We start from the raw sequence: 27,922 nt of genomic DNA on the forward strand, positions 1-27,922 counted from the left end.
CGATGATTTCAGTAACACTTGTAATCATTTTGGCTAGTGTGAAGGAATAATATGAATGAAATTTGCAACTTTCTTAGTGAAAGAACTTATGATGTAAAATGTTGGCCCCTGCAGTTTTTAAATGGAAGTACACATATTTTAGTTACAAATTATACAATTATTGATGCAAAACTTCAACACAATTTTACTTACTAACTTTTGTGTAACAGAAGCACACACATTCAAACAATTATTTATACAATATTTACGATTAGTTTAATTCCCTAAAAGTCTACATCCTGTCTTGAAGGCCATCCGACTCACTGTCTTTATACTCTTGGTAGTTGTTCTTAGAAATTATAAATAATAAAATAATAAGAAAGTATAAATAATAAAAAAAGCCGATACAGTACAGTGTATTTTGCTTTCTTATCTCTATTTGCTGTATTATCCTATTTTATTGATTCAGTATAGGAATTATATCAATTTTCATATCTCTTGCTTTGCAAACAGAGCCTGTTTGAAACTTTTTATAATCAACATCCATTCCTCCAAAAGTAATTTTAGGACACGTAAAATAATTGAAAATAATTTTCTTGAGTTATTTATGGGAAAAAATGTGGTGGTGCAGTTAGAACAGATTCTATTAAGTTTGTTTGGCCAATACAAGCAGTGGCTCAAGAGGTTATTTTATGTAGCCCAAAAGAGATTTCAGAGAGGGTAGCTGCACAGTGTGATTATTTTGATTGATTATACTCACTGGTATTTACTGCTTTAACACGACATAGAGAAGAGTTTAATCCAATTAATGCAGCAGTTCTTATTCTAGACTATTTTATCACTTTTTGCTATGGGCAATATTACCAAATAGTAATAAAATGTTACACAGAGTTACAAATTATTTATTTAAATACTGACACAATAAACGAACTTAATATGTCGGTCAAATTTATATTACATTTCAGGAATTGACAGCTCCTGCAGAAGAGTGGCCTCGGAAAAATTACTTAACTCTAAGTGCGACAATCAACGTTAAAGATGATTCACTAGAGGGCATGAATTTTCTCCCTCTTTCACCATCTTCAATCCAGCTTCAATCCTTAAAAGAACCTAGGGAATTTCTAGGAAAAGATTCATTTTTGAGAACTTTTATTCTAGAGAGGATTTTGTGGTAAGCTTTCAAAGTTTGATTACTGGTAATTAAATATTTGTTGCTGTTTGTTATACACATACCGCATATTTGTTATGTGTAATTTGGTTACACGTGGCTTACACATACACTTCACAAATCAACTTACAGTCTCAACCCTTCTCTTATTCTAAGGAAAATCTTACTTTATACTCAACTTCTCTTTCAAACCATGTGTCTGATTTACAAATAAAAACTGTTGAATTATAGTTGTTTAAATCGGGCAAAGATATCAAGCTTAAAGCCTAAAAGTTAGAGTTAAAACAGATTCCAATCATGTTTGTGATGGGAAGACTGTTTTATAAATACTTTGTACTGAACTGCTGGCTCTCCCTTTTATTCTGTTTCAAAAGACCATTCAACCCAAAACTTAATGTAAAAATCCCAGCTAAGAAAAAACAAATGTTTAAAAAGTTCAATATACAGACTGTTCTAGTTTTTACATCAGTCAGTATGGCAAACAGGCCGAACTTTTGAGATCTGATATAAAGAATATCAACTTTAACCTAGAAGAGGTCAGCATAAACGTACCTTCACCAAACATCTAGCCAACAATTAATTGTAACAGCATGAACAATTTTAAAGATAGCCCGGAAATAGTCCATATAAATGTCAAAGAGAATAAACTCACATTGGAGGAGTTTGGAATTTATAAAGCATTTTAAAATGATGACCTGAAGAATATGTTCTCAATGAAAAGTTTATGTTCAATTACAAGTTTATTTGACGCTCTTCTCAATCACAAATTGAAATCACCTGACCCACAATCAGCAGTAAAATGCAGACTACGTCATTGTTATTAACCTTTGTGTGGTTCTTAGCAATATAATATTATAGCCCTATATGTTTTAAATGAGTTCAGTTGTTTATATCTTGTGTTTTATGCTTTTGTCTGTGAATTTTAAAGACGAAGATAGCTGATGCATTTACACAATTCTTCGACAGATGGTCTGATGATGGTGTTATCTGATGTAACATCAAAACACATGTAGCTGTATTATTAATAATTATTGGAGTGGATATGTCTTGTGCGCTTGTGTCTGTGAATTTTAAAAACAAAGCCAGCTGATGGATTTGCACGCATTCTTAAAAAAATAACCTCATGATGATACTGTCAAAAACAAAATTGTAGCTATCTTGGCATAATTTAAATTAGATTTTATTTATAAAGAAATTAAAATCAAGCTAAATGTTTTTAACAGTGAAAATGAAAATACGGTTTTAAATATGATAAGCTCAGTGCTCTGTGACATTCTATGGCCGTAGATGATTGTACCAGTGCACATGATACAGTTCCCTCTTCTAACCCCACAAATAATAGATTCTTTCACATTGCCATAGCTTTAGATCAGTGTAGGAAAAGTAGATCAGTTAAGTGATGTATTTCGTTAGGTGAAAATTAAAAATAACCAAAGAATAAATCCTTGTGTCTTGAGCATATATAAAACATTTACCTCTTTTACATCTGTTAAAGACCAAACTGCTAAGGGGCAGCAGGGGTTTTACTAAATCAATCTGGAAAAAAGACCTTGATGTAACAAATGTAGACAGCTAGGATATGATGGTGCATCAGTTATGAGTGGTGTGTACAGTGGAGTACAAAAGATAATTCAGGAAGTAGCACTCCATGCCTACTTTGTTCACTGTGCTAGCCACAATTTAAATCTGGTTCTAAAAGATACTGTTCATTGCAACTGGGAAATATCACAATTCTTTGACACTATTTAAAATTATTACAAACTTTTGATAACAGTATAGCTCCAAGACAAGAGTTTCAAATCGAATCAGATTGTATCAAGAATAAGACTGTTTCTAACAATAAAATAACATTAAAGACCTTAAATTGAACTGCACATTTTAAGCCTTTCAAAGGTGTAATGGAACATTGTGCTATAAAATCATAAAATGAAATAATGTTGACTAGAGAAAAATCCAGTGAAAAGAATGAGGCTCAGGGCTTAAGAAAAGGGTTGGAATTCGTCAATTTTGTTTTGGTATTTTGGCTGTGCAGTGTAAAATATTGGGGGAAGTAAATATTGCTTAAAAATCTTTCGTCTGAATTTATATGTGACAGCTTATAATCTTCTGGGGAATGCTTTACTGAAAGTTACAGAACTTATTGGTCCTTTGATGAATTCTTTAATGAAGCAGGAAAGGTATTTTCAAAGTGGGAAATACCAAATGAATTCACAGACCATTGAGGCAGAAAAGTGAAAAGGCATTTTAATGAACTGTTTGAAAATCAAAGAGTAACCAATACAAAATGCAAATTCAGAGTGACTGTGTTTTATCTAATGGCTTGATACAGTAGTTTCAACTCGTGACAATAATTTTAGAAGTATTAAAAAGGTAATTGATGCTTATAAATTGGTTCAGCCTTCTTTCCTAGCCTCATGTACTATTCAAGAACTAAGTTGTATAGTTAACAGATTTGCAAGCATGTTTTCTGATAATGTAACAGTATTGTTTAAAGCGCAGATTATATCAGAAAATGTTTTCAATCAAAGTTAAGTGACGTGTAAATGTAAAAATGTTGAGCACCTTTTCCTGACAGGGAACCGTTCACTAGCTTCATCCTACCCAGATTTACTAACTTTATATACCTCTCAGTCCCTGTACCAGTAGCAAAAACTGGGTGCCTTTTCAGATTTGCTGAAATCTACTGACAGTTTGTACTTACAATAAGGTGTAAGAGTAATATTATATTTTGTTAGTTTCAATAAAATTTTGAAATAACTAATGATTGTTTTTATCTTATTACTAACTGCCAATGTATGTTATAACACAAGCATACCAAAAGTATGTTTGAACATCCACATATATAACGCCTTTAATGTACTTTGGCCCTAGGGACCTTAAAGCTATGTGCCTGGTTCTCAAGATTTTATACCCATAAAAATATATCAATGCAAATTATAACTAACCAGGATGTAAAATGTACCAGAATGTACCAAATAATACATGACTGAAAAAGATAAACAACTATAAATGATTAAAGAAATATTTGGACATATATATATATATATATATATATATCAATTAAGTGTTAAAATTATAGATTCTTAAATGTTTTTGATTTGAACGTTTTATTCCAATTTTATAAATTATGATATACATAAGTGGCCAGAGGGGTGAAGAGAAAAATCCTTCCTGGTTTTTGATAGGTGCTTAAAACGTACTACACAAGCTGGGAGCAGCAAACATTTTGTCTTTTGATAGGCATCAACTGTTTTACATAGGTTATAAAAATTTTACAAGTTGTAACAAACATGTCACAATTGAGAGGTATCAGTTGTTTGTTGCTCCTGGCTTATGCAAGTGTATCTTTAAAGTGGTTGTGCTCGCTAATGCGTTGACGGATTTCTTTGTAACAAGTACCATTAAATTTTTATAAAAATTGTAAAATTGTTATAATCTATGTAAAACAGCTAATGCCTGTTAAAAGACAAAATGTTTGCTGATCCCGGCTTGTGCAAGCGCACCTTTAAAGTGGTTGTGCTCGCTTATGCATTGACAGATTTTGTTGACACAAGTATCGTTGGAATTGTAATTAAATTGTTTAAATAGTTGATGTCTAGTAAATTGTTTATAACTATACTGTTTTTCTGTTATTTTACTTTTAAAATTTCTTTACAGACTGCATTTTGTTAATAATACAGAAAATAACACATTTTTTATTTTCCTCTTATCTATTCAAATCTATGTGCTAAATTTGGTTACTTTAGCTTGACTAATTTTAGAGAATATAATTTTTTAATAAAAAATACAAAGTGGCGGTTAGTGACTAAATGAGATATTCCTCAACCGGTGTTTATGGGATATTTTTGGTTTGAAATGATGAATACTATCACCCACAGAAGTTTGTTATATCCTTTTATGAACATCTTGTATACACCTTTGGAAAAACCATGTTTAATAGTTTATATAAATAACACATATCAAATTGTGATTTTATATGAAATTATAATCAAGACCATGGAGGCCCAGCCAACTTTAGACTTACCATAAGTCTCTCTCTATCTCTCTCTCTCTGGTCATGTGAAAACAATTAAATCCAATAATTGTTTTCATATCTTGAAACTACTCTTTTAATTAGAATTCAGTTAAAATTTTCTATTTAAATATGTACTATGTGGCCTTATATGTAAAAAATGTTCGTTTTAAAGACTCAATAGCTGAATACCAATCAGTTTAGTGCTAATCAAAATTATAAAATATCTTATAATTAGTCATGTTTTAAGAGGAGTGTTGTATCATATCATCATAAGTGTTGATTTATCAGATTTATCATTTATCATACTAGCCTTGAAGATCCTAGAACATGTTGCGGATAACGATCTGCATTCCATAAACCAGTGGTTTAATTTCATCAGTTTCAACATTATCTGTCCATTTTAGTAAGTGCCTAGTCCTTTAGTAGTAAAATGAACTGTTTAAAGTTGTAAATGAAATATTTCTGAGTATCAGTTTGACTAGTTCCTTTATCTTTTGTTATGCTTATTGCTGCACTGGGTGAGTGTGTATTGCCTTATACTTTAAGATGAAATAAGTACTGCTTCACAGATAAGTGATTTATGACAATAACTTAACATAAGGTGACTTAATCTTCATATTTAAATTAATGTAAATAAGTAATAATAAAACACATTTTCTACGAAAGGGAGAGGCCGATCCTCTTTTCAGCCTTATACTGCCCGTCCTCATGAGCCACTGGTCTGTGCAAAGAACTTATACCATGCTAATTTTTTGAAAAAGACATTCAGAATAAGTCATGAAATATGAAATGTAATTATTAACGTTGGATGATTTGAAATAACAAAATCGTGGATATGTCCCACTGTTTCAAAAAACTGAAAGTTTTGAGAATCATTCCATGAGATACCTAAGAAACACACATGGATTCTTCAAGTATCAATCCCTATAGCTAAACATTAAGCTTTTAAAAGTTAATAAATAGAACATGTGATTCTTAGTTCATAGGCTTATGTGACTGGTGTCATACATAACCAACATATATGTTTTTTCAGTTCAGAGCACGTTGAAACACTACTTACACAATTACATTCTTGCAATTGTGGTCTCGATAACTTGATATTTTGGCCTTGTTGAGGAGAGCATCTTCAGTCAACAGGATGATAAACCAAAACTCATAATAAATTATGTTAAACCAAAGTTTTATAACAATCAGTGTTTCATAACAAGCCAACAAATTGCATGTAGCATTGAAGTTTTCTTGCAAGATTCATTACAATCTTGTTTACATGATAAATAAATAAAATTCTGAAAATGTATTCTTTATTCACGAAACATAAAGTGTTGTGATGGCGTCGTAGTAACATCAATTATTTTAATTTTAGGGACGTGCTAAATGAAAAATGCAACAGTCCTTCTGCAGGGAGCAGTGTAGCTTCTGAACGGTACATCCAATTTAAACGGATATCACTTCAGGAAAATGTACCTGTCCCACATAATGTGATGCAGACAATGTTGGAAGACATTCTGTATTCAATTTGGGAGGATGTATTAGAGTTAACTTCCCGGAACATGACAGAGCAACTGCGAAGAACGCTAATCCTTCAGTTGAAGTTACAAACTTCGTTAAGCTCAAGTAAGAATTATTGTCATTATTTCCCTTTAGCATGTGCATGTATTTTCAAAAGCAAAAGTCTAATGCATGGTCATTGCCAGCATTTACTATGTGTTATCTTCAATGTATCATCAACATATTTTCAAGTTCCAAAAAATTAGGTTTTTAGGGTGTAAAAAATTAAAATGTATAAAACAATTTTAATTAAAGCCTGGTGCATTATTTAATAACACAACAAATTATATTTTAACAACATGTGACTTATTAAAACCTTATTAGGATAATAATAATAACCTTATTATAAGGTCTTTTTATCAACATCTTTACATTCTCAGAGCAAAAAAATGAAACCATAGTTGGCACAGTTATCTAAGGACGGTTTTCCGGCTGTATAGACCTGTGAGCCGACCATCACAAAGTAATTTTAAAAACTATATAAGAATTTTGTACTTTTTTTGTACCACAAAAATAAAATTTTGTACCAATCACTAAAAAAAGTTATTAACCATTTAAAAGTCGGCTCGCAGGTCTACGTTTTGAAAAATAAACATTGTTGTAAATTAAAATAAACTACACCATATGTTTGTACCAATTTTTATTTTTGTACCAGTCAAATAACGGTTCAGGAAAATATTTGAGTTTTGCTTAACATGATGGAAGAGAACTAGACGTGCCATTACCCATGCACTGCTGGTTGCAGCTGATTAGTTGCAGGCGCGTGATGGACTTACCACTAAACTAGCCGTGGCTAATGTTTATGTTTATTGTTACTGATGATTTCTTTTGCAGTTTAAGGTGAGATTATTTTAATTTTTGTTGCACGTGAATAATACTTTGCCATGCCGAGTTGTGTAATATAAGGAGATTTTTAATTGGACGATTATAATTGGAAAATGGCTACGATTTACTTTGCAAATTTTACGGAAGACTGCTTTGTATTTTCTTAAATACTCCCTTATGAATTACAGTACAAAATCCCACAGAAACTGAAACAAGATGCAATCCAGACAAGAAAAGCATTTAATAGTCAGCTCGCAGATCTTCGTATAAAAAGAGTACTATGTATGTCAAATTCTGATACTTCATGATAAGAGCTTTACATAAGAGTAATACCATACCAAATTCTTTATACCACTGTAAAATTTAAATTTTGAAAATTTTAAAATGTCCATAACCAAAATAATTCTAATGTTAATCTTCCACATCAAACTAAAAGCCTTTCATACAATTTTTTTATATCTGCGCTTGAACTTGGCATTTACAATTTGGTGGTCTGAATTTCCCTGTATAAACAACACCCTATGGTTAAACTGTTAAGAAGATTCAAAGTAGGACTCCATTTCAGTTCATAAGAATAGTAAAAATCATAAGAAAATTTATGAGCACTGGCTTACATCTACAATATAAATAATTCTCTGAAACACTATACGTGTACTTAAACTAATTTCTGGCAGCTACTAACCTCTAGAACCACTCAACCTTTGGGAGTTCCAGTTTATTTTTATGAATGCTATTGTTAGTTGTTTTATAAAGTATTAGTAAATTAAATTTTAGACACACTGTTAATATATTTGTATGTTCATATATATAGTTACTGAAATTATTAAAATGCAAGGTTCTCCACAAATCAGTAATGGACTATCTGTTAATAGAGAATATAGACAAACAAAATAAATTATTACAATTCGTGCTAAATTAAAATAAAAAACGATTAATGTTGAAGAAAAAGAGTTTCACTTGAGAGAATGCACAGCTTTTATTGGGTCTGATTCACTTTCTGATATTGGCCTTTACGTAGCACATACATTGAGACGTGAGGGCTTGTGAGACCTTAAGGCCAAAACACTGTCTTACGCACCAAAAAATACCTTTTAATTCTTTATACTAGATAACTCAAATACCTTAACTTTTTTAAATGAAACTGAATTTGATTGCTTTACGTTTACACAAGTTTACATTTTACATATTTATTTTATTTAATGTAACAGTTTATAGTGGTTAGTTAGGTTGTAATATTTTTTATTTATATACAATTATGTATGCTATAACGTATTATGATCTTGATGATTAAAATGTCTTCAACAGATAACTTTCTAAAATATATGTTTTTGATTTTTTTATTACATGGAAGTTTTACTTGCTGTTGATTGTAGTGTACATCACATTTCTATTGAATATTAGTTTAGTAAAAATGCTCTTCTTGTATGGATTAAATCTTTTTTAAGGATTCTATAATATTTTGTGCGTAATTAAGAATAGAGTGTAAATTACAAAGCAGTCTTCTGTTAAGTGTCCAAAAAGAAATCATGGGAACTTTCAAATAAAAATGGTCTAACTTCTTATAGACAGCTAATCACTGTTGTACTTCACAATTTTCTGGAAATGTATAGTACTTTATATTACACAACCCAGCATGGTAGAGTATTGTTCATGTACAAACAAAATAAAATAAATCACCTTAAACTGCAAGTGACACCACAGCTAGCAAGTGACAGTATGGTAAGTCCATCACGCGCCTGCAATTAATCAACTGCAACCCAGCAGTGCATGGGCAATGGCACGTCTAGTTCTCATGCAAAACTTAAATATTTTCCTGAGCCGTTATTTGACTCAAAAATAAAAATTGGTGGTACAAAATTGGTACAAACATATGGTGTAGTTTATTTTAACTTATAACAAAGTTTATTTTTCAAAACGTAGATCTATGAGTTGACTTTTAAATGGTTAATAACTTTTTTCAGTGATTGGTACAAAATTTTATTTTTGTGGTACAAAAAAAGTACAAAATTCTGATTTAGTTTTTAAACTGATTCGTGATTGTCGGCTCACAGGTCTATACAGCTCGGTTTTCCCAACATACCTAAAAGAACAGGAATATCTCAACAGTGTGGTACACCACAATAACAGGAAATTTTGGATATATTCTCATGCAAGCTTATATTGCCAAATTATAACAAATTTATAGAAAGCTAAAATAAGAGTTTCCACTTAATATATGCATTCTGATATATAAATTTGTACCTTGTCAAGCAAAATAGAAAAGTCTACATCATTATCAGTAGCCAGTTTGTACTCATTGAACATTTTTAAGGAACATTCAAGTTTTATCACCTTTACCAGTGTTATTTCCCCATTCATTAAACTGTTAGATATGAACTATAAAACGCAGTGCATTTTTAGAGGGTTTAATCCTAATGGAGTGCCCTTTATCAAAATTAAAAAAAAAAAAAAAAAAAACTAAGGTTTCTATAGTTTTGTTCTTCCAGTGCAATCAGAGTACCTCCGAGTGTTTTTTAAGAAATCTTATTTTGAACTTTATTTTTTTACAGAAGCATATTCTCACAACAGCCCTGATAAAACTCCAACTTACCAATCCATAACAGAAACTCGTTCTTCTAGAGGACTAGACAAATCCCGGATCTCTGATACACAGTAAACTTTTGTTAGTAACAGGTTTCGTTTTATTGTATTACAAAATATGTAGCTTCAAAATATACACACTTTAAATATTTAATCTGCACTTTAATAATAGTTGTATAATACATTTGTATTAAATCCCACCTATCAATTGGATGTTTTCCATTCCTGATGGAATTCAGGATAAGCAATACCTATTAATCATAAATAATATAATAATATATTTCACTCAAAGCAACAGTGTAACAGTAGAAAGGCAATATGCTCTAGCTACATGGTTTAAGCCAGGATATAAGAAACATGTAATTTATATAAACACGAATAATATTGTTTATAACGTTATCCTCAGATCAATGCTCAAACATATTGAATGAATATATAAAAAAAAGTGGCTAGCAAATATTTTTAATAATTTGTATATTTTCTTATTTAGCTAGAAATTTTTAGAATTCACTCTATTACAAAACAAATTTTAAATTTATTCTTTAAAATTGTTAAAATATTAATAGTAGACTCTTAAAAAAGAATATTCTTATACCTACTTTTAAATATATATGATCCATTGTCTCAGAAAGTATCAGCTTCAAATTTTTATAATACCTTTATAACATTAGTTCACAACTACCTGAGCAGTTTGATGTAAGTTACTTAAAAATCCAAAATAGTAACATATTAAAACTACTTACTCATTTATTTTTGAAAAATCTTTTGAATTTGTTAAGAACTATTTAAAATCAGGTACAAAACACGGTAAAATTCACTGAATTATTTTTAGAAACTTTCTGGGATAATGGAAACTTCCAAGTATTGTTAGGTTTTAGAAACAAATTTAATACATGCTTATCGCGCAACTGAGTGAATTGAAAAGCAGCAGTCTTTATCAAAGTTCCGGTGGTCAGATAATGTTGTCACTTCTTTCATACAGTTGAAAAACTGCTTCTCTATGACTAAACTTTTTATTTATTTGATATAAATTATTCCTGTTTTAAATATTTAATGTTTTTGTTTTAATATGTTGTTCATAACTTAGGTTTCTTGGACTGCTAAATTTCAGTTTTACATTTCTGATAAACTTGTAAAAACTTAAGTTCTCTAAAAGTATCTTGAGCAAGATATTGTATCTCAGTCTTCTTACCTCTTATTTTCATAGAAATCAAATAAATTGAATTAGAAGTTACAGGGTATAAGTTATCCAGAGTTGGGGTAACTAAAGTAAATGAGAATTTAATTTTTTTCATAATCCAGTCGTTATTGATATAAACCCATTTAAAACAGAAAGTTAATCAACTAAATCTTGTTATGGTTGGATTTATACATTACTACAGCATGAAAATCTTACTGTCTAGATAACAATTGAAATAAGTGCCGTGAGTGTTACACCAGTGAACAAGTTGTTGTTTTAACAAATAAATTGGTTATAACAATTTTACAAGATACAAACTATTTTGAAATTTTTATAACAATTCAAAGGGTACTTTTTCACCGAACTCCATCAACGCATAAGCGAGCATGACCACTTTAAAGATACGCTTACACACGCCGGGGAGCGCCAAACATGTCATACTTAGTTATTAGTTGTTTGTTGCTCCTGACTTCTACAAGAGTATTTTTAAAGTGGTCAAGCTCTTATGTATTGACAGATTTTGTTGAAATAAGTACCGTTGGAATTGTAGTAACCTTGTTCAAACAGTTGTACCTTGTAAAGTTTTTATGACTGATGTAATACAGCTGATGCCTATCAGAAGACCAAATTTTTGCTGCTTTTGGCTTGTGCAAGTGTACCTTTAAAGTAGTTGTGCTCACTTATGCCTTGACAGATTTCGTTGAAACTAGTACCGTTGAAATTGCAATAAAATTCTCCAAATAGTCTGTGTCTAGTACATTTTTTTATAACACTATATTGGTATTTTTTGTTATATAACTTTAGAATTTTCAATAAACGCCATTTTGTTTATATTAAAAAAGTATAACAAAATATATTTTTTTGTTTTCCTCTTGCCTATTTAAACCTATATACCAAATTTAGTTTCTTTAGCTTTACCAGTTTTAGAGATAATAATTTGTTAATAAAAATACAAAATGGCGGCTAGCGGCTAAACAAGGTGGAGACTGGAAAAAAGTTATTCCTAACTTTTAGCTTAGAATCACACATAAAATCTGAAAATGCATAGCCAGCCCAAATTTTTTATCAAATGAAAAATTCTGCATACTCTGGCTATTATTTTTTCCAAAAGAATTTAGTCACATGGACAAGGAACTACATATTGTTGGTTTTGTACTATATTGACTCAGTTTTTGCAAGGACATTTTTTATATGAGTCCTTCTTCTTCTTCTTCTATGGTGCGGCCTATTGCCATGCACTTAAGCCACAAGGGCCTTTTGTGCATCCTGGAAGCATACCATGAGGTTGACCAGTCTAGTTTCAGCAGTTCAACAAACCGCTGAAAACATCCAATTAGGTTCTCCTGAGGAAATTCACCACCAAACTACCAAAGATGGCATACCGCTCCCTTGCTATTGCAGGATAATCAAAGAGCAGGTGTTCAACAGTTTTCTCCACACATTCCTCCCAAAGGATACAGACTCTGTGAAAATGCTGCCTCAGTTGACCATGTCCCATAATCCGAGAAGACACCAATCTACTTAATGAGAGAAGATCAGACGCCACCTTAAGGGAAGGCGAATGTAGAACCAGTCTCTGAGGCTCATTCTCAGACCCGGATACAGCCTCCACCTTCTCTCCTTTTTAGCACAAACCCATTTCGAGACAACCCCCAACAATTCACACCTAAAATGCCACAGAACAGTTGAGGTCCCATCATATTGGGCGCTGAGCTCAAGTCGGCCAGGGTATCAGCTCTTTCATTCCTAGGGATCATCCCCTTATGACTAGGAATCCAACAAACAGTCACATTGTGATTTATTGTTTTTCTAATTTAACTTGAATATCATTTATACGACGAAACACATTTCTTTAGATGTCACAGTATTATGAAATGTGTGCAAATACATATTTATTCACTGATTGTTTAATATAACTGGAGAATCTTCTCTAAAAACCAGGGCTGGGAACAGCATTCTGGCACCAAGACATTACTGATATCCACTTTCGTTCTGAAGCAAGCAAGTCTTTGTCATGAAACTATCGCTATTCAAAGGTTTAAATCACACAACAACAAACAATTTAAAATTGTTTATAAATTTGCTAAAAATAGAACTTTAACATAATACATTTTTATTCAGCAACTTAAATTACATAATTCCACAAATAGTGAAAAATGTTATGACAATCTATATAAAACATGTTCTGACTTACAGCATAAGGAAGCTATAATTAAATTCAGTTTCATACACATTTACAATAAAAATAACTATATACACTCAATGAAACCACAGCTTTAGCCATATATATTCACAAAATAGTACCAAAAATATTGTCAGGCTCGTAAGGATTCTTGATACCACTCATATATACTTTATCAAAAAAATCACCAGTAAAGTATCTTGAAGCAAGTCTGTAAAACTCCCAGTGAGTGTTTACAATACCTAAACTTGCTAGTTCTTTCTTCATTTCATCAACAATTGAAAAATATTCATCATTACTTTTTACTACCCTGCCAACATATTCAACCAGATTAAGAACCACTTTTTCAGCTTGGACATGTGAGCGAATACCATACCTACACTTAAGTTTCTCAATTATCAAATCATAAATTCCAGGAGCAACCCATTTTTTTGGCATTTTAAGTTTGTTTGAGGGTCTTTTAGTTAATAATGACCCCTGTTTTTTTCGTTTAGTCAATGCTTCATCAATTTCATTTTGTTGCATCTGTTCTCTAGTTAAGTCTGGTATAACCTTTTTTCTTTTCTTTTTTAGCTCCGAAATAGGAATTTTATCAAGAATTTTTTGCAATTTCCTTTTGGGTAAAGGTACAGGGTGTGGCACTCTGAATACATTATGTTCAGTTGTTTTCTTTTGCTTATTTTTTGACACATTTTGGAGTTCAACTTTTCTATTACAATCAGACTGTGAATTTTCATTTTGCACTGGTAGATATTCTTGGCTTTCAATTGAATCATGCTGTAATATAGTTTCATTCTTTTCTTTCGAACTGGCATTGGACCCAACTATGGCTCTCATTGTATCAGGGTGTTCACTTCTTTCAATTGTTGACTCCATTTCATTTTCTACTTCCTCATCAACTTCTTCTTCTTCTTCCTCCTCCTCCTCCTCCTCCTCCTCTTCCTCCACCTCCTCTTCTTCCTCCACTTCTTCCTCATCATCTTCTTCATCCACCTCTGGTTCTTCTTCATCGTCTTCTTCCTCATTCTCAACTTCATCCTCTTCTGTATCATCTTTAATGTTTAGGGTATTCTCTTTTACTTTTTCCACATCTGTAACTATTTGTACTTCTTGACATTCATGTTTGTCATCATCAGAAGAAGTATTATCGTGTTTTGAAGTAATGCTTACGGTTTTGTTTTCAGATGCCTTTTGAATTTTGTTGGAATGTGCAGTACTGAAATCTACATTTAAGCTATAAGATGAACTTTTACTTTTACTTGGATGTATATCAATAAATTCTGATTCTGAACTGACATCATCAAAGGAACTTTTCATTACCAATGAATCAAATGAAAATCCAGAATTTATCTGAGATGTATTTTCTTCATTTAAACTACTATTGGGGGTTAACTCTGATTGTATTTCATTTCTCAAATCAAAGCTAACTCGTTTTTCATTTCCATACCCATTTCTATTGCTCGAAATATCTAAAGTAGTTCTCTTTAATGAACTTTTCCGTCTAGAGGCTAGAATACTAATCCTGTCCTGAGATATTACATTTAGACCTATTTCAGACCGTATTTCACTGGTGTTCATTAATGAATTTTTATTTGTCTCGAAAATGTGACTACCCATTATATCAGCATTTTCATTGCATTCTAAATGGCATCTGCCAATTTCATCTTCAGGTATTTTAGTTATTGTTTCAGGTCCCTTTTCATCTTCATAAATAGACATATCACCCTCAGATACATTTTTAGACATAGATATTGTTTTATCTTCTGCTGTATAGTTCAAATCACTATTTACTTGTTCGTTATCTCCAGTACCAGAGTCATAATTTTGTTCAATTCTACCTACATTTTCACAAGACACCTTTTCTGTTGAAATATTTTTATTCAAACTTTCCATATTTTGATTTTGCAGTGATAAATTATTACTTGTCTCACTTACTTGTACAAGGTCAGATGATTTCCCATTATATGTAGGAGATATATCAGGAACTTTGTTGTTATGAGCTAACTTTTTGCTACAAGACATTTCTTTTTCTTCTACTTTTGATGAAACGCTTATGTTAACATCATTATGTCTGACCATGCCAAATTGCTCAGTTTTAGACATTTCTTCAAACAGTTTTGAGTTGCGCTCTTTTTCTTTTGATTCATTCAAATTTTCATCCTTTTGAAAAGTAGAATATACTTTTTCTTCTGGTGTAGCACTGGTGTCATCTCTCATTGAATTACATACTAAATAACTATCTCCAATTTCTGGGGTTTTGGTATTAGTATGATTATTTTCAGTACAATTTAATGTGTTGGAACAGCTTGAGATTTTAGTAATGGCTTGTAATGTAATATCTTTATCATTAATATCTTCTGATGTATTTCCTTTCACTAATAGTGATTCACAGTTTTCTTTTAAGTTTTCATTATTTTCAGAAGTAGAATATTCTTTTTCCTTTGCTCTTACACTCGTGTCATTTTTCATTGAATTATTTACTAAATAAGTACCCTCAATTTCTACGGGTTTGATATTAATATGATTATTTTTCATACAATTTGATGTGTTGGAACAGCTTGAAATTTCTTCATTGATCTGTAAAGTAAATTCTTTATCGTTAATTTCTTCTGAAGAATTTCTCTTTGATACTAATGATTCAGGGTTTTCTTTAATATCTTGACAGTGATCATTTTCTACTAAAATAGAATGTTTATCACCACATATTTCTGTTGGTGTTGTATTGAGTGACTGCTGAAGTGAATCTGAGGAATTTAAGGCACTATCAAACAAATTCGGATCAACATTTGTCTCCCTCTTTTTTAAGCTTTTAAAAGGTACTTGCTGAGAAAATGATGTATCACTTTGAGTCCCATTTAGTGTGTCATGAAACACATCATCAAAAATTGCAGTATTTACTTCTTTAGATTTCATTTTACGTTTTGATAACACAGGCTTTATAAATGAAGTGTCACTTTCTGAAGAAATGAGGTCCTTGTCAAATGAAACATTCTTAACACATTTCGTATTTCTTGTCTTCCTCCTGGTTATAAATTTTGAAGGAGCAGGCATTGGACTATTAAAACTCTCATTTGAGGAATCAATTTCAAAACAATTTACAACTGCAAGGGGTTTAGTTTTTCTTTGAAATGGACGTCGTACTTTGATTTCAGGACTGTCTGTTTCAGAATCTTTAATGTCTGACTCAAAAAGACTAGGCCTCGGCTTAGCTCGCTTTGGTCTTGTCCTGGTATTAAATGGTTTTTTAAATACAGATCTAGTTTGTTTTCCTAAGTCTACAATAGTGGAATCAGGTGGATATGGGCCTGACGATACATTAATACTGTCTGTGTTGTTTAAGGTAACATCAGGTAAATCACACTCAAAATCAGCAATTCGTTCAAAGAGAGATGAATCAGATGGAGGCATGGCATCTGAAACAGAAAACATCTGTATCAAGACAGGATTATTTAAAATACAACATTTAATTTAGTTGTTATTCAACTAAAATATCAAATTTTGTTAAAAACATAGATTAAATTATTTTTAATATAAAAAAATATGGAATATTTAAAACTCCATGTTCCTATCATATGTATGGCAAAAATTATCTTGACTCTTTTCTTTAACATTTAAAATTTAAAAAAACATTAATTTATATTAAATTTAAATTAGGAGTACATTTATTCTTCCTGTGACATTGCAAAAATCTAAATCTTAATTAATTTACAAAACTACATAATTGTTACTGATAAGCACATTATACAATGAATTGTACAAAATTGTGAAATACGTAAAGAATGATAACAGAACTGCACATCGCAGTCAACTGCACATTCGTTTGTTTAAAATATCTCCACAGACCAGAATAATCTAACCAGCTGTGAAATATGTGCTGTGATTCATTTCCTTAGTACTAAAGGCATGAAAACACCTGACATCAGTAGATTAGTGAAGTTTATGAAGAAAACATTATAAGCAACATAATTGTCTGGAAATGAGTTAGAGCCAATGGTAGCACAAATATGAATGATGAGAAGTGAAGAGGGCAGTCTTCATTCACTACTAAAGATTTAATGCAGAAAGTTGAAGACAAAGTGAAGGCGAAGTTATACGATATCTTTTTCAGGGTGATCACTCAAAACCTCTTTTCAAATTCCCTGTTTTCCCGGTCAAAAATTTTCGATTCTCTATTCTATTTCAAGCCAAACCAACAACTGTAATACTGTTTTTAACCCTAACGCTGAGTCGAAAGGTATAGGTTTATAGTCACCAGCTGTATTAACAGGAAATGTCATGAAGCTGCAGTGATCTGGTAAATTTCACCCCTAGTGATAGCGAGAAATGAAATTAAGATTCATTGTTATCACCTATTTTAAGGTCCTTAGGTTTTATCTCTATGTCTTTCAATGTGTGGACATAACATTGTGTGTACTTTCCTTTCTGTGATATTTGGAAAATACGTGTATCCAATTTGGAAAAATAAAGAGAACAAACAATTCCCAAGACAGCACTACTGTGGCGAAATAAAGCTTGCTAGGAGAAACACTGCATGAAACACGAAGAAAACCCATTCAGAATTATAACTTCAAATAAATACAGATATAGTATCATACCCAAAAATATGAACTCCTTTTTGTAAATGAAACAGAGTATAAGAAAACTTCTAACCTTGAAAAGAAAAGTAGTACAATGAACAAGTTGAAAAAATCAATACCATTAGAGATAGAAACTCACCAAAAGCCAGGGCTATAATTTCTGAACTGATAAAAGCTCAGTGGGCATTAATAACATACCATCAAGAATTTTGAAGTATTGTGCAGATTACCCCTTGTTACCATTTTTAACAAATATTTCAAAAAAGGAAATATTGTTTGTCCACATTAGAAATTTTCAGATACATCTGAAATTCAAATATGGTAGTAAAATCTATGTCAGCAATTGCAGCTCTATTTACTTAACATCAACATTCTAAAAGGACTTTGAAGAAAATTGTTCTGAAAAGTCTTCTTGAGCACTGTATCACTAACAAACTACTTATAACTGGATGACAACAACTAAAGTTATGATTAAGCTAACTGAAACTATAGTGAACAATATGGAGACAGGATTTTTATCAACTGTAAAAACTTCTGCTTATCCACTTAAGCATTCGACTTCCCCAAAAGTCAAATCACTAATTGCAAATGTTAAAAAAATTGGGGTAAAAGGGCTGATCGAAAGGTCTAGTTTACTGTGTAGGACGACTGTTGGGATAAGTGAAGCTCCCTTAGTGTTCAGAACTGTTGCTGAAGGAGTATTGTACCCTACCCACTTTGACTGCAAGGGGTTGCAACAGATCAACCTCTGCTTCTTCCACATGGCTGAGATATAGAGCCTGCTAACCCTTCTCATGGCATCTCTACACCAGGTGGCCCCTACTACCAACCTTACCCATTGTATGTGGTTTCACTATGGAAGCAAGTGCAAAAGTTCTTTTAGGACTAAGTGTAATGAGGCGTTTTCACAGCTTCTTTTACTAAGTAAACAAAAAAAGTGTTTGACTGCTCAGGTCACATTCTTATAATAAACAAATTAGAACATATTGGGGTGAAAAATACATACAAAAATTGATTTGAAAGTTACTTGGAATGATAACAAATTGTAGAGCTAAAGCACACATGAAAAGGAAGCACAGAAGAAATAAATCAAAACCTTTTCTGGTTCAAATATGTGTGCTCCAGGGCTCCAGGCTGAGTTCAATGCTCTTTCGGTTACATGTAAATGACATGTTACAGTACCTTGAAGGTTTTTGTCCTCTTATATATGTGGATGACACCACTTTATTAATGAAGGGGAAAACAGCAGAAAACCTAGTTATGTTATTATGATGTTGCACCAATATAGCAACAGAAATATTTCCACTAAAATAGACCAATTAGCTTTTGGAAGGAAGAGCACCCAAAGTACAAATCATTCCTGATATGCTAGTAGACCACATGTTATATTCTTAAGCTATATAATAGATAAGAATATGAATTGGACTCCACACCTAGACACTCTCTGTAAACAAATGAACACCATCCTATACATGATAAAACAAATAGAAGACTTCAACGATTATAAAACAAATAGAACTTCATATTCTCTCTATTTCAATCACAATAAAATACAGCCTTCTTATCTTGGATTCAGAAACAAAAAACAAATGACTTCTGATCCTGCAGAAGAAATTCATCAGCACCTATGATAAAGTCACCGATACATTGTATGTTTAGACACTTTTACTGAAATCCGTAAAAGGATATAGGTATTTAAACTGCTTAACCTAAGATATGTTCCAATATAGTTGTAAGATTGTTTATATTATATTATACAGGTCATGATACTCACCATATCAGACATTCATGGAAAAATGTGCATATATTAATATAAGTAATTTGGCAACAACTGGATTGTTTTACTTAGACATTTTGAAATAGCATAGGAAAGTAGTATTTGATTTCATATATATGTTTTATAAAAATAATTGAGATATTAACATGAAACCAATAAATGTTGTATGAACATACGGTAAGTATAAAAATCTAAAAAATGTCACCAACCAAAACTTTTTAAATTCGTTTTGTAAACCAGGGCTTGATCTGATGTTCTAAAAATACAATATAATGAGTCTCAGACCTGAGTTTATATGTTTTTTATACTATTGATACTATAAATACCAAAACATTAAAAATATAATAATGTAAACATAAATATAACATTTAAATATAATATGCAGTTAGGCCTAACTATAATTTGTTTTATAGTATTATCCAGAATTTTCATAGTAATAAACAACAAATCTATAAAAGTATTATATATTATTTATTTATTTTCAAATAAATGTTCGTTTAAAGGTGAAAATACAAAATATTACAATGCAACATTAATAGACAAATGACAATTTTACACATTTATTTAAACATATTGCTTGTAAGTTAAAAATGTTCTAAAAATATGCTAACTCAAATGTGTATGAATAAATTATTACAACATAGTAAAAATTTAAATTCATGTTTCAAAAACCATTAATAAAGAAACAATTTTATATATTTACTTTCCACAACTTTTAGCAAAATAAACTGCTAATTTAAAAATTTAACACTAGAACTGGCTAAATAATTGTGTGATCGACAAACTTTTTCATAGGGCATAGCTTGAAATGTTATTTCTACAGCAAACTTTTATATTCTACATATAACAAGAGCAACTAAACTGTTACAAAAAATTTTATACATATATATATATATATATATATATATATATATATATATATATATACCATTTTTGTAACAGTTTAGTTGCTCTGTAACTACATATGGAACAAGTACTTTTTGTGATTCAATGTTTATTGAAAAATTAAATTAGGGTACTGCCATTTATACAAATTTTATTAGTATATATAACGAAAGAGCATTTATTCTAAATAAAATATACAACACAATGGGGTATGTATGAGAACTATATCTTTTATGAATTTTTAAATGTACCACACAAAGACGACAAAAATGCCTTGCCAGTATAGAAATTCACCACTGTACCAATTCTAGGGTTTAAGTAATAAAATGGTGATAAATAAAATAATATGATTTATTGAGTCACATCAGTAAAGGTGCGAACTGTTTTATGAGTTTGTCATAGAAATCTATTGTGTTACTTTTGATTGAACATTATTTATAATATAGCAGTGATTTGAAATGTTTTCATAGATACTGCCCAAGAATACACCAACTTGATTAACAGTACACTCATGTGGTCCAATGATAATTTCATAGCATTTGGATGCTATCTTTTTTATTAGTAAAAGTTTAGGTTATGATCTGTAAGACAAACACAGAATGTAGAGTGCTTTAAGAGACTGTTAAAAATAGGATATAGGTTTTACATTATAGACCTACAAATTTCTATTTTACCATTAGGCTATTAGCATGATAATGATAAAACACAATACAAAAATGTATAAATCCACTGAAAAACTAGACAGAAGGTATAGAAATAAATTAAAATGGAAAAGGACTTTTACTCATTTATTATTTAAAAGTAAAATTTATAACTAAAACAATTATTCTGAAAAAAAAAAGAAAAACGTTTTAAAAATAATATCAAACACTAAAAATAGCTTCTTTAATTCCATAAATAACCTACTGAACATGGGAATATTAATTTTTATTTAGAAAATTGTATCTGTTTTCAATCTTTAGTTTTATAATTGCAATTATAGACTTCAAGCCACATAATTTGATTTAAAACAACAAGACCTAAAATTACCTAAAGCTTTCCTGAAAACCCACAATATTACATTGAATTATTTTAATATCAGAAAATTTACTGAATTTACTGAAATATAGAGAAGTTAATAAATTCTGTTCAACCAAGCTAGAACAGTAAGAGAGGAGCTAGAATGCCCTGCACTGATTCTAATTGTTAAAACTGACTAATTTTTATCTAAAATCCCACTTCAAAAGAATATTATCAATGAAATCTAAAAAAAATGTGATCCGCTTATTCTCAATCTCATGGTAAGACTAAAAAATTGTTGATAAGGCAAAACATAATCAATTGATTTAAAGATTATCTCTGCAAGTGGAAATAACAATTAACACTTAAACATAAAAGCAATATACAGATTATAAATTTTGATATTTAAATAAAGTTTACCTGTGTTTTTATCTTCCAAAGATGTACTAACATTGTAATCTTGCAACACAGGATCCATTGATATATCCATTGGAGATTTTTTACTGCGTCTGGGCATGATAGACCTGAAAAACGTTTTATTTTTTAATTAACAAAAATAAAGAGTAATCATTTTGTTAATAAGATATTTTAGATTAGTGTTATAGATAAAAACAATAAAACACATAAAGAGCCAAATAGCAGCAGTTTTTAGAAGTTTAGTATAATTATTTTTCAATGTCTGTATAAACAAATATAAGGTTTCCCATTTAAAAATTACCGTCAAATTTATAGTTTCAGTGATTCATCCATCTATATAAAAAACCACAATAGTCAAGGTTGAGTCTATGGTGTTCCGTGTCCAACCATGAAATTTGGTTGAGGGCCATTGAAACCTATTTACTCAGTTAGGTTGGCATATCCTTTTTGGACAATTGGACTATAAACTTAAAATTTTGCCTGCAACCTCATCAAGGCCTTTACGCAACATATGTTGTTGAGTAAGCCTACCTTGATGTATTTCATGACAATCATTTTTGGCACTAAATTATTTAGTTATGTGTCCCTAAATAATCAATTTCGTCAATTGATAGTAAGAGTATCAAACCTTAACAATCATTATTTAAGAATATAAAAAACGCTTATTAGGTAAATTGGATAGTACCTAAATAAACAACCTAAAATCGCTGTTAACAATTTTTTGAAATAGTAACTTTTACTTTCATTTGGAGAGAGATTTTTTTTTACAGTTGCAAACCATGACTTAAAATGGCACAAAAATTACTGAAATGTTTAATTTTAAAAATTATGTTTTAATTAAATCTATGATCCAGGGGACTAGGAAGAATAAGGTTTCTGGGTGGGGGAGGATAAGAAGTTAAGAAGAGGTAGGAATAAGAGGAGGGGATTCAGGATTGTCAACACTCAAGCGAGATTTTGAGCTGGAGAATAAGTCTACAATCTGCATTTGAAGGTACGAGACGTGTTCAGAAAGTAAGTACTTGGTTTAAAAAAAAAAAAAACAACACCATTTTATTTCTACATGAATGCTCAAACCTTTAACTATTTTTGGACATAGTTTCCACCGATGTTCAAACACTTGTCCTATCAGGTGATAAATTTGTCTATACCCTCTTCATAGAAGGTTCCTGCCAACAAATGTAGCTATGACTCCACGGCAGTTTTCATTTCATCCTCGGTTTCAAAGCATTGGCCGCCTAGCTCGTGCTACATGTGCAGGAACAAATGGTAATCAAATGGTGCCAAGTCCGAGCTGTAGAGCGGGTGATCAAACTGCTCTCAACAAAATTGTCGAACCTATATTTGAGTGTCACCAGGGGTATGGGGCCAAGCATTGTCATAAAGCAACACAATTCCGTTGCTGAGCATTCCTCTCTGTTTGTTTTGAATTGCCTGCCTTAGTTTTTTTAAGGTTTCACATTTTCTTGCCGTACTATTGGTTTCACCTCTTGGGAAAAAATCAATCAGCTAAACATATTTCCGATCCCATAAGAAAGTGCACATGATTTTTGTGCATACATTGTCGTCTTGAATTTGTGTTTCTTCGGGGATTGCGTGTGTCGCCACTTCATTGACAGCTGTTTGGATTCTGGTGTAACATGACGGACCCAACTTTCATCACCTATCACAATTTTGTTTAAAACATCCTCACCATCATCACTGTACCGTGTGAGAAAAGTCAAAGCACTTCCGAGTCTCTTGGTTTTGTGCATGTCAGTGGGCATTTTTGGAACCCATCGGGAACACAGTTTGCGATAACCTAAGCGGTCTGTAACAAATTTGTACAAAAGAGTGCGTGAAATTTGTTTAAAATCGTCAGAGAGCGTTGTCACAGTAAAACATCTGTTCTCTTGGATTTTTTCATCAACTGCCCTTACCAGATCATTGGTGACGAGAGAAGGCTGACTGCTCCGATTCTTATCATGCACATTTTTTCGACCACCATTAAACATTCTAACCATACTTTTTTCACCATTTCTTCAATCATCACGGCTTCCCCATAAATATCTCGAAGTTGATGGTAATTTTAAGCCGGTTTCACATTCCTTGCACTTAAAAATCTTATTACAGAATGAATCTCACAATCGGCAGGATCACTAATTGTCTTAAACATTTCAAACATTCAGAGAAAACTGAAAACACAAGCATAGAACAACTAAAATGACGTGGAAAACTGATTGCATCGCTACAGCGGCAGTAGAATGAATCAGCCATTTACAGAAATAGGTTTTTCTCTTTTTTAGTGGTATTATTGTGTCAGGATATAAAAGACGTTATTTTCTTTTATTTCTTAATAAGGATTTTAATTCTTTAAACATTTCCATTGCCTTGCCATATAAAATAATATGGTTAGGGGAGTTTTTAACATTTGTCGCTCTCAAGCATTAGTGATCAGCCTTGGAATTTTATATTTTACTTATATGTAGTACTATAATTGAGAAATTTTCAGCCATTCCAAAATTTAATTTAGTTCTGCTGTTTATCAATTTACTTTTTATTTTATAATTCATTTTATACAGTTAGTAGACTATGTATTGTATGTGTATGCAAAGTTTTATCAAAATCAGTTTGTATGTTTTTGAGGCATGGACCATCAATATGGTTTATCAGAACTTGTCCTGTAAAATCTGTATAATCCCGAAAATATCCACTGTGAATGATGATTACTATAAAAAAATTGTTCATTTAAAATATTTAATTATATTATTTAACTTCACGTTATTACATTAATATAGATTTTGTAAGAGATAAATTCAGGAACCTATGGAATAACATGGTTAGTTTCACATGAGCACTAATTTTTGAAAAAGATTTTCTTACAGGAACCAAAAAAACTACATTACTAGAAAGAACAGGCATTATTTGACTTACTGCTGAAAATTTCATGTTATTATGACAATCCGTTCTTATTTTCAAAAGGAAGGAGGCCACTCTGTCTCTATCTACTACTTGTTGTTACACAATATAATTAAGTTTACATTAGGTTATCATAACAATGTTACTAATAGTACTGAAGTTTAAGATAACCTTTACGAGCGCTCACGTGATCTGAGCTTGCATTTGGGTACTATCTCGGAGATAATTTTCTTATTTTACCAGAAGTGCGAGGTAGGCGCCACCGAAGCCCGCACTGATAGTTAGAGCCATTTCTGATCGGTATTTGCCCAACCTCAGATCACGTCCCAATCTTCGGAGAACTCCTCAGATATCAGATCATGTTGTATGATCTAGGACGTGATTTGAGCATGTCTGGCAAAATAAGAAATCCATCGCTCAAGATAGTTATTCAAATTCAAGCTCAGATTACTGTACGTGAGTGCTTATCTTTAACTTTTGTACTACTAGTAAAATATTTATGATAATCTACTTATATTGCATAATAACATTTTTTAGTGTAATATTTCCTCTCCTAGCCTCATTACTTGCAAGAAATGACCTCGGCTGTTACTGGTTACAGAGTAACCTAAAACCAGAAAATCGTTACAAGAACATCAAATCATTCAGCCCAGCTGTTACTGAAATAACAGTATCCCGGTAATAGGTTCACACTGAAATAACAGTATCCCGGTAATAGGTTCACACTGAAATAACAGTATCCCTGTAATAGGTTCACACTGAACTAACTGTTACTGGCAATAATACTAGTTATTAATCTGTAATATCAGCAAGTACAAATGTTATGTACATGTTTTATTTGTGTCAGACAAGTTTATCCAACAAAATAGTAAAAAGTAATTAAACGTTATGCTGTTTTGTTAGTTATAATTTATAAACACGCATAGTCTAGATTGGTTTTTATTTACCATAACATTACCACTTTTTATACCGGAATTAGAAATACATATAACGTAATTTGATTTAAGTAATTATATCGATGATTCTTTACTCACGAATATAGATCAGAGACGAGTGTTGAATGCTTATTATACTGCAGCATTTTTGGTAATAACACAAACAACAATAAATCGTCAAACAACCAAAGGGATAAAGGAGAATTTGGGTAGACTTTAATAAGCGGCCTACACTTGTTATTCAGTTGATTTTATTGAATGTTTAGTAAATTATTAATTTGATATTACAATTTATTGAACTTAACATATGAGTTCAAATTATTGATAAATTTTAATAATGTCTGACGTAAACAATAAACAAGTAATAACTATTTTTTGGAGATTTCGAAAATGGCAATGAATATGAGACTGAACGTTCTTGGCAAGCGGTCATAGAGGTTGAAATGTGGAATACCGGCAGATTATCTAGCAGGCTATCTTTGTAATTGTTTGTACCGCAGAGAAGAAGCACTTTTCGGGTAAGAATCCTTTTCTCCATTTCACAAAAGCTGTTTCTCACAGGTATCTGGACAAGCTTTAAATATTGTAAAGTATTTTTGTATTATAAAATAAATATTGTAAGTATCTTACATTTGGTTCAATTTACAGTTGGTTTTCTAATTTTCAATGCTATTATTAAGTTTTTTTTTATTGTATTGTGTTATGCATGTTGTTAAAGTATAATTCTTGTTGTACGATTATTATATAATAATAACGAAGTTGGTTAATATATCGAATCATTCGATGATGATTGAATAACTAGTGTCTTGCCAAGAATTTTTGTACATAGGCTTATTCCTTGCGAAATTATAACATATCAATTGTTTGGGGCACTCAAACAGAAGTAGCCTGTCCCCCATCGGGCGATTGCCACTAATTAAATCAACTAGTTCTTTGCTTATATTTTAAGGGTTAATAAATTAGAATACCTATCTCTTTTGTATTGCCTAGAACTAACACTCACAAACTTAATTCTATAACACTTTGATAAGCCTTCTGAGTAGCACAGTCTCAGAAACAGAAGGCTTGTAAAAGCTGTAATAGTCAAAATGTTATAGTAAAAACTTTAATTTACTAAATTAGGCTAGAAAAGTTGCTTTTTCTGAACACAGCATAAACAAGTTGCTGAATTTGTTCTTTATTGAAGTACTTGAAGATATTGGTTTGCATGAATAAAATTTTAGAGGATAATATGCTATAATAAATTTACTTAAAGTTTAATCTATGTGATTTAATTTTCATGGATTATTATTTCACTTACTTTGAAGTAAACAAACCTAAAATTTAACATAACGCTAAAATCTCAATTACAAGCACGTTCCTCATATTAAAAATAGCCGCGACAAAATAAAATTAATTAGGATTTGTTTTAGTATATGTAACAATATACTTACACAAGAACTTCTCGTACACGGTTTCATTAAACTAGACACATCAGATTCTAACTTTTGTTTTGACAATCAGCACAAATTCAAAAGTTTTAACTGCCCACTCGCAAGTCCCTACCATTACACTCACAAATAAATGCCAGCGTTACTACCAACCTAACGTTGATGTTCTGTGTTTGTTTCATCTTCAAGCCAGTTTGCTTATATAAAATATTAGTAATTCTTAACACAGCGTTTAATTCTCAAACTATGATATGGAGTGGTTTGTTAATTTTCACGTTATATACCCTGCATTGTATTTGACTCAGTAAGTGACATCAAACCGCAATAAATTTGAGATACAGCAACCGATATCATGGCTAAAAGATTCTACCAAAATAGAAGAAACGAGAGAAGACAAACCACCTCCGATTTTTGATCTGGTATAGTTATCTGATAAAAAGTATGTTCATATTCATCATTGTAATTCCTAGCGACCAGAGTACTTATACATGCATTGGTTGAACCATAATAAAATAAAAGCGACAACA

General features: G+C 31.2%; 2 protein-coding genes across 6 annotated transcripts in view; one reads left to right on the plus strand and one right to left on the minus strand.

Annotated features, from left to right (window-relative positions):
* The window catches only part of LOC124360320, a 32,958-nt gene extending 15,939 nt beyond the window's left edge, over positions 1–17,019 (plus strand). The window contains exons 7-10 of one of the 5 annotated variants that reach the window (XM_046813834.1): positions 945–1,150; positions 6,526–6,776; positions 10,085–10,197; positions 16,818–17,018. In XM_046813834.1, coding sequence (XP_046669790.1) covers positions 945–1,150; positions 6,526–6,776; positions 10,085–10,191 — 564 coding nt within the window. In that variant the 3' untranslated portion in view covers positions 10,192–10,197; positions 16,818–17,018. Of the gene's footprint in view, positions 1–944; positions 1,151–6,525; positions 6,777–10,084; positions 10,198–16,817 lie in introns of those variants that run through there. The other 4 variants (XM_046813831.1, XM_046813835.1, XM_046813833.1 and 1 more) reach the window with 4 other exon arrangements.
* LOC124360319 (glutamic acid-rich protein-like) lies at positions 13,352–27,553 on the minus strand. The gene is made up of 3 exons (XM_046813830.1): positions 27,399–27,553; positions 22,136–22,239; positions 13,352–16,890 (listed from the first exon to the last, which is right to left on the minus strand). The coding sequence occupies exons 2-3, from the start codon at positions 22,230–22,232 to the stop codon at positions 13,586–13,588; spliced, it is 3,402 nt and encodes a 1,133-aa protein (XP_046669786.1). The 5' UTR covers positions 22,233–22,239; positions 27,399–27,553; the 3' UTR covers positions 13,352–13,585.
* Positions 27,554–27,922: the final 369 nt, after the last annotated feature.

This window comes from Homalodisca vitripennis, chromosome 4 (genome assembly GCF_021130785.1).
Source record: "Homalodisca vitripennis isolate AUS2020 chromosome 4, UT_GWSS_2.1, whole genome shotgun sequence".
NCBI lineage: Eukaryota > Metazoa > Arthropoda > Insecta > Hemiptera > Cicadellidae > Homalodisca > Homalodisca vitripennis.